Source organism: Larus michahellis, chromosome 4 (genome assembly GCF_964199755.1).
Source record: "Larus michahellis chromosome 4, bLarMic1.1, whole genome shotgun sequence".
NCBI classification, from domain to species: domain Eukaryota; kingdom Metazoa; phylum Chordata; class Aves; order Charadriiformes; family Laridae; genus Larus; species Larus michahellis.
In genome coordinates this window covers 60,645,640-60,662,755 of record NC_133899.1, presented here as the reverse complement: position 1 = coordinate 60,662,755, position 17,116 = coordinate 60,645,640, and the positions used below count along the sequence as shown (strand labels likewise).

Here is a 17,116-nt window from a genome sequence, read left to right as displayed (position 1 = left end):
AAACCAGTCTTGTGAGCAAACAGAACAATTCAGGTTGGGAAGAAAATATTATAAAGTGGGCAAATAACTAGTTGGGTTATAATACCCCAAGAGTATGGGTGTGATGGAATTCCATGGGACTCTGTACTTCATCCTGTTTTATTCAATCCTTCACTAATAACTTGAATAATGACTATACCTTTTAAACTTGTGGATTATTCAAAAAAGAGACAGACTGCAAATGCTGTGGAAGCATTTGTGATTCAAATTCAAATGATCTTGGCAAATTGCTGTAACAGCCTGGAAAAATACGATGGGTTTCTATACAGGTACGTGCAATGTAGGATGCTTGTGCAGGAATAATCAACTTCAGATATACAGAAATTTGAACAAAATAATTACTTAGCGGGAAGAGACCTGGAGCTTATAATGGACTGTGCTCTGGATGCAAGTCAATATGCCAAGAAGCTGGACTGTTTGAAAAAATGGCATTGGGATGCCTGATCAAAGCCGTAAGCCTAGAGGCATGTGTGTGGTTCAGGAATGTGTGAGATTAGGGGAACTGGTAGAATGCAAAAATGGGTATCAGCCTGATTCAGCAACAAAAACTCTTTGCCTACTTTAATATTTGATTTGTTGTTGTAGGCTGAAGGTGTAAATTTTCAAGTACAAAAAGGTGTTGTTATCTTCATCAGCGGCTTGGAAAATCCCCTCTTCCACAGGCTCCTGCTCTGCCTGGAACAGCCTATGGAGTCCAGCAGAGGTGAACAAGTGGAAGTGACCTATGGAACAAAGGGTTTATGTCAACTCACTTTCATCCTGGACTTCTTCTTCCTGCTTTCCTTCTGAGGTAGAAAAGATACATTTCCTTCAAGGGAGGAAAAAAGATGACTATCATTACATCTTCGAATTCATGTGTGCTGTCACAGTTAACAAAATCTGCCTGTCTTTTTTGGATCCCACTAAGAGCATAATAAACAGCAATTATCTTCCACTCTGACCTTGGGAAACACTGAAGTTACCGCTGTACTGAGCCCAAAAAGCTTGTGTGTGAGTAAACTCTCAGTCTAAATTTGAAAGCATTAAAAAAAGGTTATCTGTCACTTTCTTTGCATATTCATTCTAATGACTAATCATTTTCATGGTTAAATTTTGAGCTTTATTTCTAGTCTCACTTTCTAGCCAGCTTCCAGAGGCTGTTTCTTCTTACTGCTTTCTCTGCTTTAGTCCTATTCTTTTCTCCTTGCCAAGATATGCTATACTATTGAGTACACTGCCAAGCAACCTATTTTTCAAAATACTGATCCTAGAATTAGATAGGATATTCCACTATCTGCCCCACAAAACCAGTAGTAATAATCTCATCATAATCACCTGTCTTCTACTCTCTCCATAAGCACATTGGAACTAAATTTTAGGTCAACAACTTTGACCTAAAAACTAACACCACCTGTGTCAAAGAAACTGCCTCATAGAATATCTCCCTTGTTTAGGCATATCCTGCATTATTCTTTGCTAGGTATTTGTTGTTTTGGTTTTTTTTTTGAATTAAAACATATCCAACATATAACTGCTTGTGTTAAAGAGCAGAAATTTAAATGGACAACCAGCTGTTCAAAAAGGACCAGTTACATCACAGACACAAAAAGGCAGAAAGCAGTAAAAACTTCATGAAGGGGATGTTTTATATCCCCAATGAACAGAACAGAGTTATGTCTATACTGTAGTAAGCTGAAAGAAAAAAAAGGTATCAGTTTCAGAAAGGCATCTAAGTGGAGGGTCAAGCACGCAATCCATGAGAACATCGACAGAGCACTAGCCACCCTTCATACTGTAGTAATACAGAGTAATTAGAAGGAACATTACAGCAACTGTACCTTGGGGGCAGCTGGGAGAGGTTTTCATAATGTGATGTTAGTGACATCCTGGGCTGACTGCCCTCTTCCTGTACGTAGCTACATGCATAAACTGTGCAGCCATGCGCAGCAAACTCATTTTTTTCACCCTGCAAGTTTGTGTGGCAGTTCATGGACTGCTTAATCGAGCTGTACAGGTGCAGTGAAACCACAGCTTCCAGCGGTTTTTACAACTGTGCATGTACAGATTGGTTCAACCAGGCATACACACTGTATGAGGTCACAGGAAAGAGAACGGGTTGCTGCGGACGGTCTTTTCTTCTCCCTGGCATCAGTGCAATAATTCTCCCATCTGGAAGGATCATGAAATAGATGACATTTCAGTCAGTACAAGAGGCCAGGTTGTACTCGGGATCACATCATGTGACTTCACTAAATCCTTTTATAAATAGCATTTGTATGTGGCTGGCTGACACAGCATTGAAGAAGTCCTGCCCCCATCTATTCAGATTACAAAGGTGTAGTCAGCATGGACGATACGCTAATCAAACAACTCGGGAACCTACAACTTGTTAAAAATACTGTAATCTTTCTTTTTGAAGAAAAACTTGTTACCACGTCTGCACAGAGGATGTGGATCTGTGGACGAGTCACAACCTATGAGCTCTATCACTAAATTTCACATAGATGAGAAAATCAAGGATATATAATTCTCAGCGTTGCTACTGCTACCTCTCCTCTTCGGTTATTTTAGGAGTTGCAAAAGAGTTGTAACACAGTGTATAGTAGCTAAGGTCATAAACAGCTGTCATTTTTCTACTCTTTCCCTTGAAAGTAAGTGTCAGCAAGTGACTCGTGAAATGCTCAATTATGTGACCCTGTAATTAAAGATGTCAAGAGCAGGAGAGAGGAGGACAACTCACCACCTCTATTGCCATCAGAACCACATCTGCTTTTGCCACAGTGAGCTGTAAGGAAGAAGCACTCAGAGTAGTTGATGACACTTATGACAATTTACTGCATTCAAGGATCACGTGAACAACGAAGCAAGGCTGCAGGATCTTCTAGTATGCTTCTTCCAATAGGAGAGAAGTAGAAACTACAGTGCTCAGAAAAAAATCTACCACCAGCTGGCTACCTGATGTGGCTCTGGCATTGCATTTGCATTTGAACTTAATGACAGCCATTCAGGGATGGACCTCACATGCCCTCCCTGCTGCAGATTCACAGCTAGACCTCACAGTTCTCCCATGCTGACTCCTGTATAGAAAAGCTGTCTGGGCCATGGGATCATAGGAAGCTTGCAGTAGTTATAATGCCTCAGCAGGCTTTGATCTGGCAGTATTAATGTACATGGTCCAAAATCAAGCAGCAAAACATCTAGTATACGGGGAGCTGTTAGGAAACAGCCTGTCACAATACTAACCAGCACAGCCAGGGTACACTACTGTACTGGAACCAATTCATTCCTAAGGAAATACTGCATACAACAGCAAAATTAAGCATGATTTCCAACAGCAAAGCCAAAGAATATGGCTGAAGATGATTATTACTCTTCATGCAATAAGAAAAAGTAGTAAGCGGGACTAGTAATCATCTCATTTTAGAGGGGCGACATTTTCAGCAGATTTGGTAGTCTGCAGAAGACAGAAATTAAAATGCAACGATTTCAAAAGAAAATTCACCAAAGAATAAATGCACTCAAAAATTATATAGACAGTAAGGTGCTCTGTGTGTGCAAATCCCAGGTGGGAAACAAGCTGACAATAGTAAAATTGATCCTAATAAGACAGCTGATCAAAATGAAACAACGCTGCAGCTGTACGTTTGGCCAAAAAAGCAGTTTGTAAAGAAACAGGTTGTAAATTCGATCAACCACTGCACTCACAAATGTACACTTAGTACCGCCATCCTTACAGGTGCCATATGCATAGTTTAAGAGTTTCTCTGTTCACGGTTCCATTGCCTTCACAGATTTCCAGGTGGAGGTTAGGGATGGACTCTTCAGACTGCCCGCCGTCCGTGCCGCTTGCGCGAAGGGACGAGGCTCGCACCGATCCCGGGCGCCGGGCAGAGACTCATCCTGGCTTTCGGTGTCAGGGGGCTCCTCCTCAGCATAGACCGTACCCGACACTGGATGCTGTTTTAGGGAAGAGATGGGTGCGAGCTGCCCCTTCTTCCTTCCCCAAAACCTGCGGGGGCCGCCGGCGGAGGCGGCAAGGTGCCGGCCGGGGCCAGGCCGCAGCTCCCGCTCCCCTGGCGCTTCTTACCGCCCCGCGCGGGAGCGGCCAGCGCGCTGCCCGCCAGTGAGGGAAAACCCAGGCTCTCCTCAGGCTCTGCCTCCACCTGCGGCCCGGGAGGGCACAGACGACGAGGCGAGGCGGGATGAAGGCGGCTCTGAGGTACTGCCCGGCGGGGGTGGCCAGGGAAGGGGAGGCTCTCCTCTCCCCAGCACCGCCGCCCACTCACTGGGCTGGGTGGGGAGACCAGAGGCGGCTGAGGCGAAGCCCCGCCGTGGGGGGGTGGGGGACGGGGACCGGCCGTCCCCGCCTGGGCTGTGCGGCACCCGTCGGCCCCTGCCGCCTGCCGGGACGCGGCCGCCGTTTGGTGGCGGAGCGGAGCGGCGCGGCCAAGCCCGGCCCGGCCCAGCTGGGCGGCGGGCCCGTCCCGGCGGAGGGCGCGGCCCGTCCCGCCCCCGCACAGCGCCAACAGCCGGAGCGGCGACACCACCTCGGCGGCGCTGGGCCGGGCTCCCCCCCTCGCTCTGCGCGTTTGTCTCACCGCCTTTTCCTGTCTGCATCCTCCTCGGTCCTCCGCCTCCCCCTTCCCTTATCCCCCCCCTCCCCTCGCCATTTTCAATCCGGGAGGAGCTCGGCGGGGACTTCCCTGAAACTTCGCGGGGGAACTCGCCCGGCGCCTCCGGGGCGGCCGCAAACTTTTCGCCGCGGCGCCCGCCTCCCCCCTCCGTCCCTGACCCCCTCGGCTCCGGCGGCGGCTCCGGCGGGAAGTTTTCGATGAGCGCCCCTCCGCTGATCCGGCCGCCCAGCCCGCTGCCGCCGCTGGGGGCTGCTGCCGGCGGCGGCGTCGCCTTCCACCTCCAGATCGGGCTGAGCCGGGAGCCGGTGCTGCTGCTGCAGGACTCCTCGGGGGACTTCAGCCTCGCACACGTCCGGGAAATGGCTTGCTCCATCGTCGACCAGAAGGTAAGACGAAAACTTCCCCCCACCGAGTCCCCTCCCGCTGCCTGCCGGCGCTGACGGTGACTGTAAACTTTCCTCCTCCCGGAGAGCTAACGAGACCGATCGCAACTTTCCTGCGCCTCTGCTCCTCTGCCGCCGGCCCCGCTTCCCTCACCCCGGCCCCCCGCTCTTCTTCTGCTGCCACCCCCCGCCTCGACCCCCCCGGCCCCGCTGCCGAGGAGGCTCCGTGCGGGATGCTCGCATGCGAGCTTGACTTTTATTTTGTTGGCGATGGATGCAATTAACCCTACTAATAGCTGTTATTAAAAACAAACCCCAGCCGGATCTATCTGCCTGCTTTTTAATGCTGCGGAAAGGAAGGGGGGGTGTGTGGGGGGGAGGAAGGCAGAAACCTGTCAGCTGTGATGGCAGCGCGGCGCCCTGGGGCAGTGTGCGCGTTGTCCCGGCCTCTGCTGGGAGAGGAAACTTTCCACTGAAAAAAAAAAAAAAAAAAAAAGGCAAACAGCAACAAGGAAAAAAAAAACCCAACCCCGAGAGCCCCAGGATTCAAAGCGGCGCCCAGCGCTTCGCACGCCTTCCCGCTGCCGGGCAGCCCGGCCGGGGCTCAGCGCTACGGGGCCCGAGTCGGGGGGCGAGGGGTCCGCGGTGTGGGGCGGCGCTGGCTGCCAGCCTTGGGAGCTGGGCAGGTGGCCGCGGGGCGAGAGGGGACCGGCTGGCAGCCTCCGGGCTGCGGGCGGCGGTGGGTCACTGGTCGGGAGGGCGGGGAGCCGCCGCCGCGCTGGCCCCGGCGACAACGGTGGTGGCGCCGCCTGCGGGGGTGGCACTCGCCGCCGCTCCTGGGACGCGGTAGCATCGCCGGGCGCAGTCCGCCAGCAGTCTGCTAAAATCGGCGCACCACGACGAAATCCACCTCGCTCTGCGTCTGTCCCTCCGCTGTCCTTTGCCTTTGTCTGTGTTTTGACAGTCTTGGTGTTAAGCTAAAGTAAAGTTTTACTTGGTCAGTGGTTGCTGCGTGAGACCCACAGAAAAGTATCATAGTGATTGCAAAAAAAAAAAAAAAAAAAAAAAAAAAAAAAAAAGACGTTCAGGACGGTTGTAATGGAAAAAGTTGGGCTTCCCCTCCCCCCCCCGCCCCGTTTTTATTAAGGTAAAATAATTTCAGGCAGGGGTTTATGTATTTATTTGTTTATTCAAGTTGATAGCTTTGCCTTATGCCTGTTTGTAGATCCCATCAGTCTGAACTTTACTACTAGTGAAATTCACTAATGTCACTAATAGTGGCATTTACTTTTTTTTGAAGAGCAACTAGTTAAGTGTTTTCAAAAGAAGTATGAAATACACACCTTCATTTCTAAATTTTGTATTTTTCTTAGTTTAAGAAATGGTTACCTGCTTTATTAAACTTAATTCTGAAGAAAGGCATACCCTTTTGTTTAGCCGTATTTGCTTTCAAAGCTAGGCCAACACTTGTAACTTGGTCACGTAGATGTCAGACACAACTTAAATACTTTTAATATTTCACCATGTGTAAGTTATTCTCCCAGCAATAATGGAAGCGTTAAGATTGTTACATGTATTTTTTTTATATTTTTGTGTTTGATTAGTTTATTCATTTCATGGGTTTGCTATAAATTTAAGTGTAATCCTAATTTCCTACCTATGTACCGTTGTCTAAAGAAAACTAAAGGTGTTGGCTTGCGCTCAAAGAGTCAGAGTTAACTGAGTAAGTACTGACATAAAAATTTTGAATGCTTTAATTTGTTGCAGTTTCCTGATTACGTAAAAGAGAGCATCATTTAGCTGCTCTGCAGAACACACTTGAATGAGGAATTTTCTTCTAGTCACAGTTTGTCAGAGCCCAAATACCTGCTTTTCCAAGGCTGTTGAGATGGAAGTGGCTCAAAGAAAGGGAAAACTGGAAGAAAGATAGGCTTTAGGTTTGTTTTATCTTTCTTTTCAGGTGGTGGCCTCTACCTCCCCTGCTTTACAGATTAATTTGTATGTTTAGTCTTCAGAATCTTTGTTTTAAGCTTAAACCTGCAAGTATGTCTGTATATGTGACTTTGTTGACACATGTCCTTTCTCGAAACATGATGGGATGGTAACAAAGTAACTTGGCATACTGGTAGAGACTCTCTTTTAAAGAAAAGTTACATGGTATCTAGAACTGTTGTGAGGTAACTTTGTGGGTGTTGTAGATTCCTGTTTTTTTCTTGAAATGATTTGAAGCATTGCTTACTCGTGATTTTATGAGGAAGATGTATTTGCTCATCAAAACCAAGCAGGAGACTATACTATAAAGAATATTTTATGAAATCTAACACTGTTTTCAAGCTTCTTTGGGTCTGTAAAGTAGTGGCCTACCAGGTAACAGTTTTGTCCCAAAATCTCCGGTTTGGATTGTTTAATCAGTATAAAAACATGAGACAATGTGATTTTGTTTTTCTCTTTGTCTGTTGTGTTAGACTGCTAAAATGAACTCTGTCTCTGTGGTGTGCTATTAAATATTTAAGCAGTCCTCTTGTACACAACTTTATTTTTAGGATTGTGCCAAATTCTCTTCAGTATCAGTGTCAGATGACCTGTTTATAGAGAGCCTCTGCCATGGTAATGTGGTATACCTGAGTCGAGATATTTATGACCCTTATTCTGCACAGCTTTATACACCAACTTAATTTAGTGCTGCTCAAAATTTACGTTAAATTGAACTAAGCTTCTCAAAGTGTGCAGAGTGGACCATATTTAGGCTTGAGTACATTGTTAACATAGAGGGTGTGTGTGTGTGTGTGTAGTTGTATTTATGTATGCATGTGTGTTCATGTATAAAACCATCATATTTCTGTATCTTTATAAGTGGTTTTATATATAAATAATATATAATATACATTGCATGCACGTATGTAAAACTGTTATTACTATGTGTAATTTGGAAGTTTAGATTTAGATATAAACATGTGTTTGCATATATTTATACTAGTGGACTTTAAACAGCATCTGAAGTGCAAAGGTTAGGTTTTTTTTAATTTTGGTAGAGAGTATAATTTCATTAATAATCTAATGCATATGATGTGAAAACTGGAATGAGCAAAGTGTGGTTTTTTTTCTCCATTGTCCATGAGAGGACTTCTTTCAGGAATTTCATCCTGAGATAACGGTATGGAAATTTTCTTAACAAATCTTTAGACGATATGGTACGTACTGGTCTCAGGCAAAAATTCAAACACATTTAAATCTGTTAAGAACTGCTCTGAAGACAAAAAAATTTGATTCCTTTGAGTTTGTGTATTCTTAGAACCAGTGACATGAAAACCTTGAGACTTGTTCATGTGGGGTTGTTTTTTCTTAGGTTGAAAAGGAATTTTAGTGTTTAAATGATGATGTGGTTGATGAGAAATGAGAATCAACTGCAAAATGTGTGTCAGTGTTTGACTTCTAGGCCAACTCCCCCACAAGAGCAGTGGGAGGATATTGTAAAATACAATCGTTGTTTTCTGAAGATAAATAGTTTGAATTACTGCCCTTTTTGGGTTAGCTGCACACAATAGAACCACTTCTCCAGGGCAAAAGTGTAATGCAAAACTCACTAAGTAAGAACGTGGCATATTTTTAATTGTCTGGAAAGACTTTTTCTTTTTACTGGCAAAAGACAAAGGAAGGAATCTTTATACAAATTTTTATACAAATTCATACAATTTAAATTCAAAGGGGAAACTAATTATTATTTATATTTTCTGTTTATTGAAATTCTTTCTCATTGTTGTACCTCACATACGATGTGTTGGGCTACTATAGTGGCATTGCCAAGTTTTGAAAACGTTGAGTTCTCAAGTAAATATATGATGCAACGTTATTTGACTTGAGAATGTGGGTTTTATAAAATAGCCCTTAGGTCAGCTGTTAAGATCAGATGTTGGCTTGGCCTTCAGCATTTGAAGGCAGAGAAGTAGCGAGGAATAGGAAACACAGACAACAAATACAAGAAACAAAATTTGATCTGAAACAGAGGAAACAAAATTTGATCTGCACAGGCCATGTGTGGTTCAGACTGATTTATAAAAGTAGTGTTGTAGACGGTTCACTGGTTTGGATAATTCTGCAATTTCACTGTAGGGAAAAAAAAAGAAGTAATAAACAGAAAGTAGGCCATTTCGGGAAGGGGAAAGGGCAGAAAGAAAAGTAATGAAAAGGTGGTTCAAATGGCATACTGCAGCTGGAATACTGTGCCCAGATTCATCTTTAACATATTCAGTGTTAAATTAGAAGAATTATCACAAATCAAACCAAGAACCTTTTAAAAATATTCCTGACTATCGAACTAAACACGTTCAGAAACAGGTGGGCATCCACTTATGCTTCTGGTTGTCCTTGGTAAGAGAAATCCAACTTATTCTTAAATAAATAAAATAGGAAAACCAAAATAACCTTAGTTTTGTTTTCTCAGGCCAGAATTTCCAAACTTGTGGTCTGAGCGAAGAAAGGAGCTTTTCTAAAGCTTGACATGAAAATATGCTTAACCTTTTCTGCAAGGGTTTCAAGCAGCCATGGAAAACATATGGGGTTTGTTTATATGGATCATGTATTTATTTATTTTTTTCCCTCTTCCCCCTCTCCCCCCCCATCCCCCAATCTACAAACTCTCCTAAAATAAACAAGAGCCTGGTGGTAATGAAATCATTTCCTTTGGAGTGGGATAGGGACTCAGGGTAAATAGTATACTAGAAAGATTTTTAGCCTCAGGATAAACAAACTGTTGCAGGTTTCTACCACGCTGACCTAAACTCATATACCTTCAATCAAAGACACGGGTGTAGGCATTTTATATATTCGCTACATTTTTTGGCTGTAGTCACAGACTTCATATGTTCTGGAAAAGTAAGTACAGATGTGCTGTTTATCTCTTAAAGTTACATTCTTATGGAGTCTTTAATTGGTGTACACTGGTAACAAAATGTTAAGCTTTCTTCCCTAAAGGGAGTCTTTCTCTGCATGGAATGCTTCCTTCTGCCTGTGTTGTGAAAACACCAAGTTGTTAAATTTCATTTGAGGAATGCAAGGTGCCTTGTCATTATGCGCATAAACATATTACAAAGTGAAAGTACTTTTCTACTGATCTCACTCTTATAAACTCAAGTGAGACTTTTGATATTTACTGTTTAATCTTTTATTGACTTTACATTTATTATTCTCTGCCCTGTAAACTGTAAGTCAGTGTATGTAACAGTAGTCTGTAGATTAGTTAAAATTGCTTTTGGAGCATATGTGAGAAAACACTAGGAAAAGCATAACTTTGATGAAAGGGAGTCAGTCTGAATTTGTTTAAAAAAAACTGTGGGTTTTTTAAGAAATGCTAACTTTGTTATCTATCCTGTCTGTGATCCAGGTGAGGAAAATTGGTCTATTGCCACAAACTTATCTAGAGCATTTGAGAAATTCCTTGCCAAAGATTAAAGGCTATCAAATGAATTCTTACAGAATAGGAAATAAGATGGTGCTTTGAATAGAGGACAGACTTGCAACAAAGCAGTTGACATTTTAATTTTTAACGGAATTGTAAAAGGAGCCTTGTGTTGATCTTGTGTTAGTTCTACTGATGGTTCCCCCAGGAAATATATTATTTCCATAATGGTTTTAAAACAGTAGAAGATGAATAAGCATACAAGATGCTTCTCTTATTGCCGATGAGATGAAGCTCTATTTCCAGAGAAAGGATGGAATTTATTAATGAAGTTGCAACATTTCCCAGACAGAAGTATATATGTGGACATCATATGACACATGCTCAGTGAGTTTGAAATACCTGAGGGCTGACTGTCTGATACAAGACATACTGGCCATAAACCACACGGTTGACCTGAGAACACACAGTAAGCCCGGCGCATCCTGAAGGTGTGGTGGGTTTACTGCTTCTAGGCAAGTGCTCTGTGCTGTGGATTATGTGTGGAACACCCAGTATGTGTGAAACCCCTGCACGGATTTGTACAGACTTTGTCCACAGGTATTTTCCCATGATTTCTGGAAATCCCTCACAAACACCCAAAACTATTTGCTCTTGTTATCTAGATGTTTGGGTTTTTTTAATTTTTTTTTTTTTTTTTAGTATGTTTAGAGAAATCTGGCTGTATGGTTACCTGCAAGGAAACAAGCACACTTCTTTAAGTCTGCACATTGTTACTTTTGGTTTCTTATTTTTACTGTATTTTGTATATGAAACTATTTTGATTAAAAACTTTTGCCAAATGTATGTTTGGGGGTGGGTTGTTTTTTTGATTTTTTTTTTTTTTTAGTGACTCTATGCTAGCAATTATTTTAAGGACATCTGTAGAATTTTTAAGATATGGCTATGTGAAATTAAAAATTCAACTGGTAAAGACAAATTAGGTACAGTGAGACCGAGGGTTGTCCATCTCAAGCAACCTGTGATAAGGACATGGATTGTTTGTTTGTTTGGTTGGTTTTTTTTTAAATATCACTTCTGTACAATGCTACAGGCCATCACTAACTTCTTGACCTTGCCGTCTGGTTGATACCAGACAAGTTTATGTTGATATTATGTAATATGGCTGCAGTCATACAGCTGCAATTAAGTATATAAATAAAACCTCTCTCTGAAGTTTTTATCCAAAGTGGAAGCGAATTCCTTTGAGCTATCCAGTGCAGATTTCTAAATGCTGTTGGGAAATGTTTTGGTTTTGCCTTTATATACAGAAGCATGTGCCACAGGTCGATCTATTCTCTAGAAATATTTGATTAGTCCTCCCCATACAACAGGGTCACAGAATATCTGTCTTCAGTCAGTGCTAGCTGACTGCTAGTTAGACTTATATTTGGCTCTTGCCACTTAGAGGAGGACTTCTCTTTCAAATTGTCCTCTGGAGCTTCTATATACTTCTCACATAATGTCGGATTGTCAGTTTTGGGATATATTTGAAATCTGCTTTAGGGTGTGTTTCAGTAAAATAATTGTTTCCTTTTTCAACGTCAGACTTCAGTGTCTCTTACACAGGGTTGATGGCAGAGGTTCTGCTAGAAAGGCTAGCTGCGTTTTGTTGTCATGTCTCATTAACTCCAAAAAATGTGGGTTATATCAGAATAAAAAAATACATAAAAATCCCCATTTCGTTGAGATATTGTTTACCCCATCTTTGACAGGGATTTTCTTTCCATACGTGTTTACATTCATCGCGCTTTACCACTTTGTGAGAGGTGACTTTTGATGCAATGCCTTTCTGTGCTTGGCTGATGGGGCACTCACTGGGGTAAGCTTGGATGCTCAGCATGAACTTAGTGCTCTGCCCGGACAACACCTCGTTTACGTTCTCCTGGCTTGTGGTGTCCCTGTGAACGTCCAGGGTTTTGCAGACCAAACCAGATTTCTTTGACTGGCTTTCAACTTTCTTCTTCCTCATACAAGACATTTAGTACTGCTAAATGATCTCTTGCTTTTGGGGACTTTTCTTTGCTTTTAAATATTTCTATCCATGTAACAGTCTAAGATGATGACAGACTTGATGTCACTCAAAAACTGTGTATAAGATTAAAATAACTTGTACATGTCTGTCTTGAACTTCTAAAGTGTAAAACCCTGAAGTATGCACTTCAAGTCAACTATCTCATGAAGCAGATTTTTGCTTTCTAAATCCTTTTCTAGTTTTATCTGCCAGAACAACATCTGAAGGTTAGAAAGGTAGTGTAGTGTCCACACTATTACCTCTACATTATAGTGTGATACATATTACAGTGGTACAGGCATAGACGTGAATTTCAGTGTATTTGGCTGTCCTTTACTTTCTCTTCCTCCATGTATTTGTGGGTTCCTTTTGCTTGTTCCTTGTAATTCTGTTTTCCTCTTCAGCCGTGGAAAACTTGGTCAAGACATATGCTTTCACTTCTCCCACCATGCTCAGTGTATAATGGTACTGTGATTGTCTCTCTCAGATAGCTTTAGTCTGCTGTCAGTGCCTCTTCTGCATTCAGAAACAGTGTAATGACATAGCTGGTTATTTTTATGAAAATTTATCAAATATCGAATTTTATTCTTTTTTAAAAAAGTAAGAAACACGAACATACTTCATCTAATCTGGATCTTGGCTGTTTTCTAAGACAAGAAAAGAGGCATTAAGAGGCTTTTATTAGCGTTGGCATAAAAAGGTCTTTCCAATGTAATTATAAGCACAAGATATGCAAAACTATACAAAGAGAAGGTGCAAACCATGACCACAGTTATCAGCTCTAAGCCTCTATCTTGTACACTTTAAAAGAACCGTATCTGAACATGTCCTGTGCAGTCTGAAAGCATGTTCTGTTTCTTCTCTCTTCAAGTTATAAAAAAAAGTCGACCTTGAGAAATGCATTTTTTTTTTAAAGTGTTAGAAATAGTTTTTGTTAGCATCTTGTCAGTTGCAAAAGCGCAGACAAGACACAGCTGGGACTGGGAGCAACATTCTGGCTAGGAGGCATTTTGCCTAAAAGATGCTTATCTTTAAAAACAGCATCTTTCATATTGCCTTATCTTTTTCCTACCACCTGAGAAATCCGTTTACATGAAAATTGAAATTACTAATGTATGTGGACAATAATGGTAAAGTATACCGTGGTCTCCCTCTTTGCAGCACCATATGTCCTTATGTACTGTATGGATGCTAGGCTAGGGCTGTATTCAGACTGAAACAGCACTGAAAGCCCTGTAGATCCTTGGGCCACAAAGGCTTGTTTATGTGATATAAACTTTTTAAATTGTGGGTTTGATCCGTGGGATGAGGGCCTGTGGGGTGAAGGAAACCCCACTGATAAGGAGGACAGCATGAGTTATTGACACTGTTTTCAGTTAGCTGTAACAATTTTCACATTTTCCTCTGGAGTTGTGTCCCCCTCTGCATCAGCTTTATAGGGTTGCATTACAGGTTTGCTCTCTGTTTACATGACGTGACTCTAGATGTGCTGACTATGCTAGCTAATGTTGTAAGTGCTGATCTTATCTGCCTGAGGATTTCGTGTTGCCACCCAAAATTAACTACATCTAGGAAAATGTGAAAATTGTACACTAAAATCATAAAATGCAACCTTTGATATGTTTGCAGTATGTGTGAACTTATGCATTTGTTCTGGTATATTTATTATACCTACCTCTAAAAAGAAGACATGCAGCAAAATATGTAGAATATGAGTAGGAGTCTGTCCTGTTCCAAACCCATAGTTTTCACTGCAATTTTTCCCAAAGAATTGTCTGTCCTGTACAAAAAATATAGGAGGGGAAAAAAAAAAGTGGAGTGGAAATTGAAAGAATCTGGTTAGAGTCTGTGTGTGTGCTTGTGTGTGTATTAGATTAAGGGAGAGGATCTCTTGATACTAGACTATATGTTTTTATTTTCATTTCCCAAGCAAAATTAACCTTTGCTGTCTGTACGTTATGCCTGTCATGTATCAGTATGTTTGCTGGCCTGTTTGTCACAAGAAGCTTGATAAGTCATTGTAGCAGAAAGGGTTCAGGTAACAGATTGTTAGGCACAAAATATGGTAAAATCAACCGATTTGGAAAATAAATATTTGTGCTTTATATCTAGAAACATGTCTCTAGTCTATCTTCAATCTGTGTTTATGATCATACTTTTGTTGTCATGCCATCTGTACTTGACCCAGAGAATAACACATTTTCAAACCTACAAACAAATGCCAGTGTTTTGACTTTCAGTTCTTAATCTAGGTTAAATGATCATCCAATGTAAACCTTCTCTTTCTTCCTTCTATTTGATTTCTTTTCTTTGGCAACTGTCACAGAACCGAGGAGGTTCTGAGCTGTATTCTGGGGCTGAATTAGTTCTTGATGTGAACTAAGTTCTTTAAGGGGAGTTACAGAGGTGATGGAGCTAAACTCTTGTAGCCAATGACAGAGGGTGAAACAAAGAGCAATGACTGCAAAGTATGGTTTGAAAGAGATTCAGATTGCACATTAGGAAAAAAACTTCTTTGCTAGGAGAGTAGTGCAGGACTGGAGCAGGTACCCAGAAAGGCTGTGGAAACTTCATCTTTCATTTTTGGACTTGGATTAACAAACCCTTGTGTTGGAGATAGTCCTGCTGTAAGTGAGAAGTCACACTGGATAAATTCCAGAGCTTCCAGTGTTTCTGTGATTCTCAAAGTATGCAGTTCATCGTGGTCAATAATTAAACTAATATTCAAGTTACAGTAGCAGCATTCCCCTGTCAGACACAGCTAAAATTTTTTTTATCAGTTGACATAGCCTATATATGGTTTTAATTGATCTATTTTTTTTTCATGCTTTATGTTGTATCTGTAGTCTCTCGTTTGTCTCTGATTTGAATATTTAAAAATGAAAAGTTATATCTGATAAAAATTAAAAGTTATATCTTATAGTTAAATATACCTACTAAAAAGGAGGTAGAAAAAAGCTGGAAAAAACTATTTCTAATAGTGCTTTTGAAGCTTTGTTTATGTACATTTGTTGCATTAATGCCTAATAGATATTAAGCAGCCTGTATTATGATAGAACTTTATTATACGCTACATTATGTAGAGGGAAGAAGTCCTTCCCTTCAGTACTTTGCAGTCGAGGCATACTGGACAGCTGGTTATTACACCACATCTTACGCCATGTGGTATGAGATCTCAGCATTAAAACCAGCAGTTTATCAGCAGTATCTTTGAAGAAAACCCTAAGAGAAATCCATCTTAGGTTGTAGGCAAAAGCACAGAAATTCCTCATGGAAACCTGTGGTTAGTAAAAACCACCAGCCCTTTTGATATGAAATAAAGGCCTTGAATCCTATGGTTTAGAAATAAAAAAAAATGTTGTGTAGGGAAGGGGCCTCCTGAGTTACCTATCCTTCTGGAAAGGTGAAGGGTTGGTCTTTGCAGAGATGAAAGGAAGAAATGATAAAACGAAGTAATACACCCATCTGCTGCAAAGATTGCTTTAAGTGGAACAATGCATAAATTTTCAAGTAAGGAAGACCATATACTGCTTGAGAAGTGAACTGATGAGGACGTGCTTGATTATCTGTCTTTGCAGGGAGGACATGTTCATGTTAGGGATGTTCCGCAGCAAAAAAGATGCATTATTTAGAGCCTACCTTGCTGTTAGGGCTTAGCGGGAAGGCCAAGGTGACAACAAGGCTGCAGTTAGTATTTGTCGTTTACTTCTTTTCCCTCCCCCTTTGCTCATTTTTCCTGTGCTTCTTAACAGGCTGTTATCAAATGGTCACACTATGTAACTTAGGGATCTAAAGTTAATATCCTGGACTGATAGAGAGTCACTGAGTAAAATAAGGACATACAATCTAAGCTAATATTTGGCCGCTGATTGTTCAACGTATCTTAATATGCTATGCATTCACAGGCGGCACATAATTGTAGGTGCAATTGTATGTGTAAATTTAAGAATGTTAACAATTTGGTAATATTCAAAATACTGTATAGTTTGTGTATTGTTTCATGTGGTCACATAATTTTGTTAAGTATCTTGGTTTACCCAGAATTAAGTGCTTCATGTTGTTACAAAAGGAAAAACAAATTTGTGTCAGTTTTACTGACAGTTTGGCATGCTTCACTTTTTTGGGTATAACATAGATAAGAGAATAAGGATGAAATCCCTTTTGAAGACTGAAGTGCAAAACAAGAATTTCTGAACTTCTAAAGCTTCTGAAAATCAGACCTATTGTTCCAAGATGGCCTAAGAACAAAGAACTTCATACGGTCAGTTTAAAAGGTTGGCAAATGTCTACTTCCTTATTTGAGAGGTAAATAATCAATACATAAAACCTTGAAAAGTGTATTTGGAGATGCCTCAGGAAAAGATCTGAAGGAAAAAACGCCCTCATGGGTCTCCCTAAAATACTGTGTGTATCTTGTCCATTGTGGATGAGCGAAGCTGCATTGTTTACCTTTAATTTAGGAACCATATTTTTTCTATTAAGAAATCAATTTTTGAGTAATAACGTCACCATTTTTTTCCGCTATTGAGCAGTACAAGAGGGAGGTTCTGAAAACAACAAAAATCATTATATAGCAAGAGAGGCTTCACAAAGAGCAAGTCAAAAGCTTAATTTCCATCTTTTGAATAGGAGT

The 17,116-nt window shown here is 41.4% G+C and overlaps 1 protein-coding gene across 3 annotated transcripts in view; it reads left to right on the top strand.

The window, feature by feature from the left end:
* The first annotated feature begins 4,159 nt into the window (after positions 1 to 4,159).
* The window catches only part of PRKD1 (protein kinase D1), a 135,976-nt gene continuing 123,019 nt past the window's right edge, over positions 4,160 to 17,116 (top strand). Inside the window, exons 1-2 of one of the 3 annotated variants that reach the window (XM_074585053.1) lie at positions 4,160 to 4,237; positions 4,882 to 5,038. In XM_074585053.1, the coding sequence (XP_074441154.1) occupies positions 4,221 to 4,237; positions 4,882 to 5,038 (174 nt within the window). In that variant the 5' untranslated portion in view covers positions 4,160 to 4,220. Of the gene's footprint in view, positions 4,238 to 4,468; positions 5,039 to 17,116 lie in introns of those variants that run through there. The other 2 variants (XM_074585054.1, XM_074585052.1) reach the window with 2 other exon arrangements.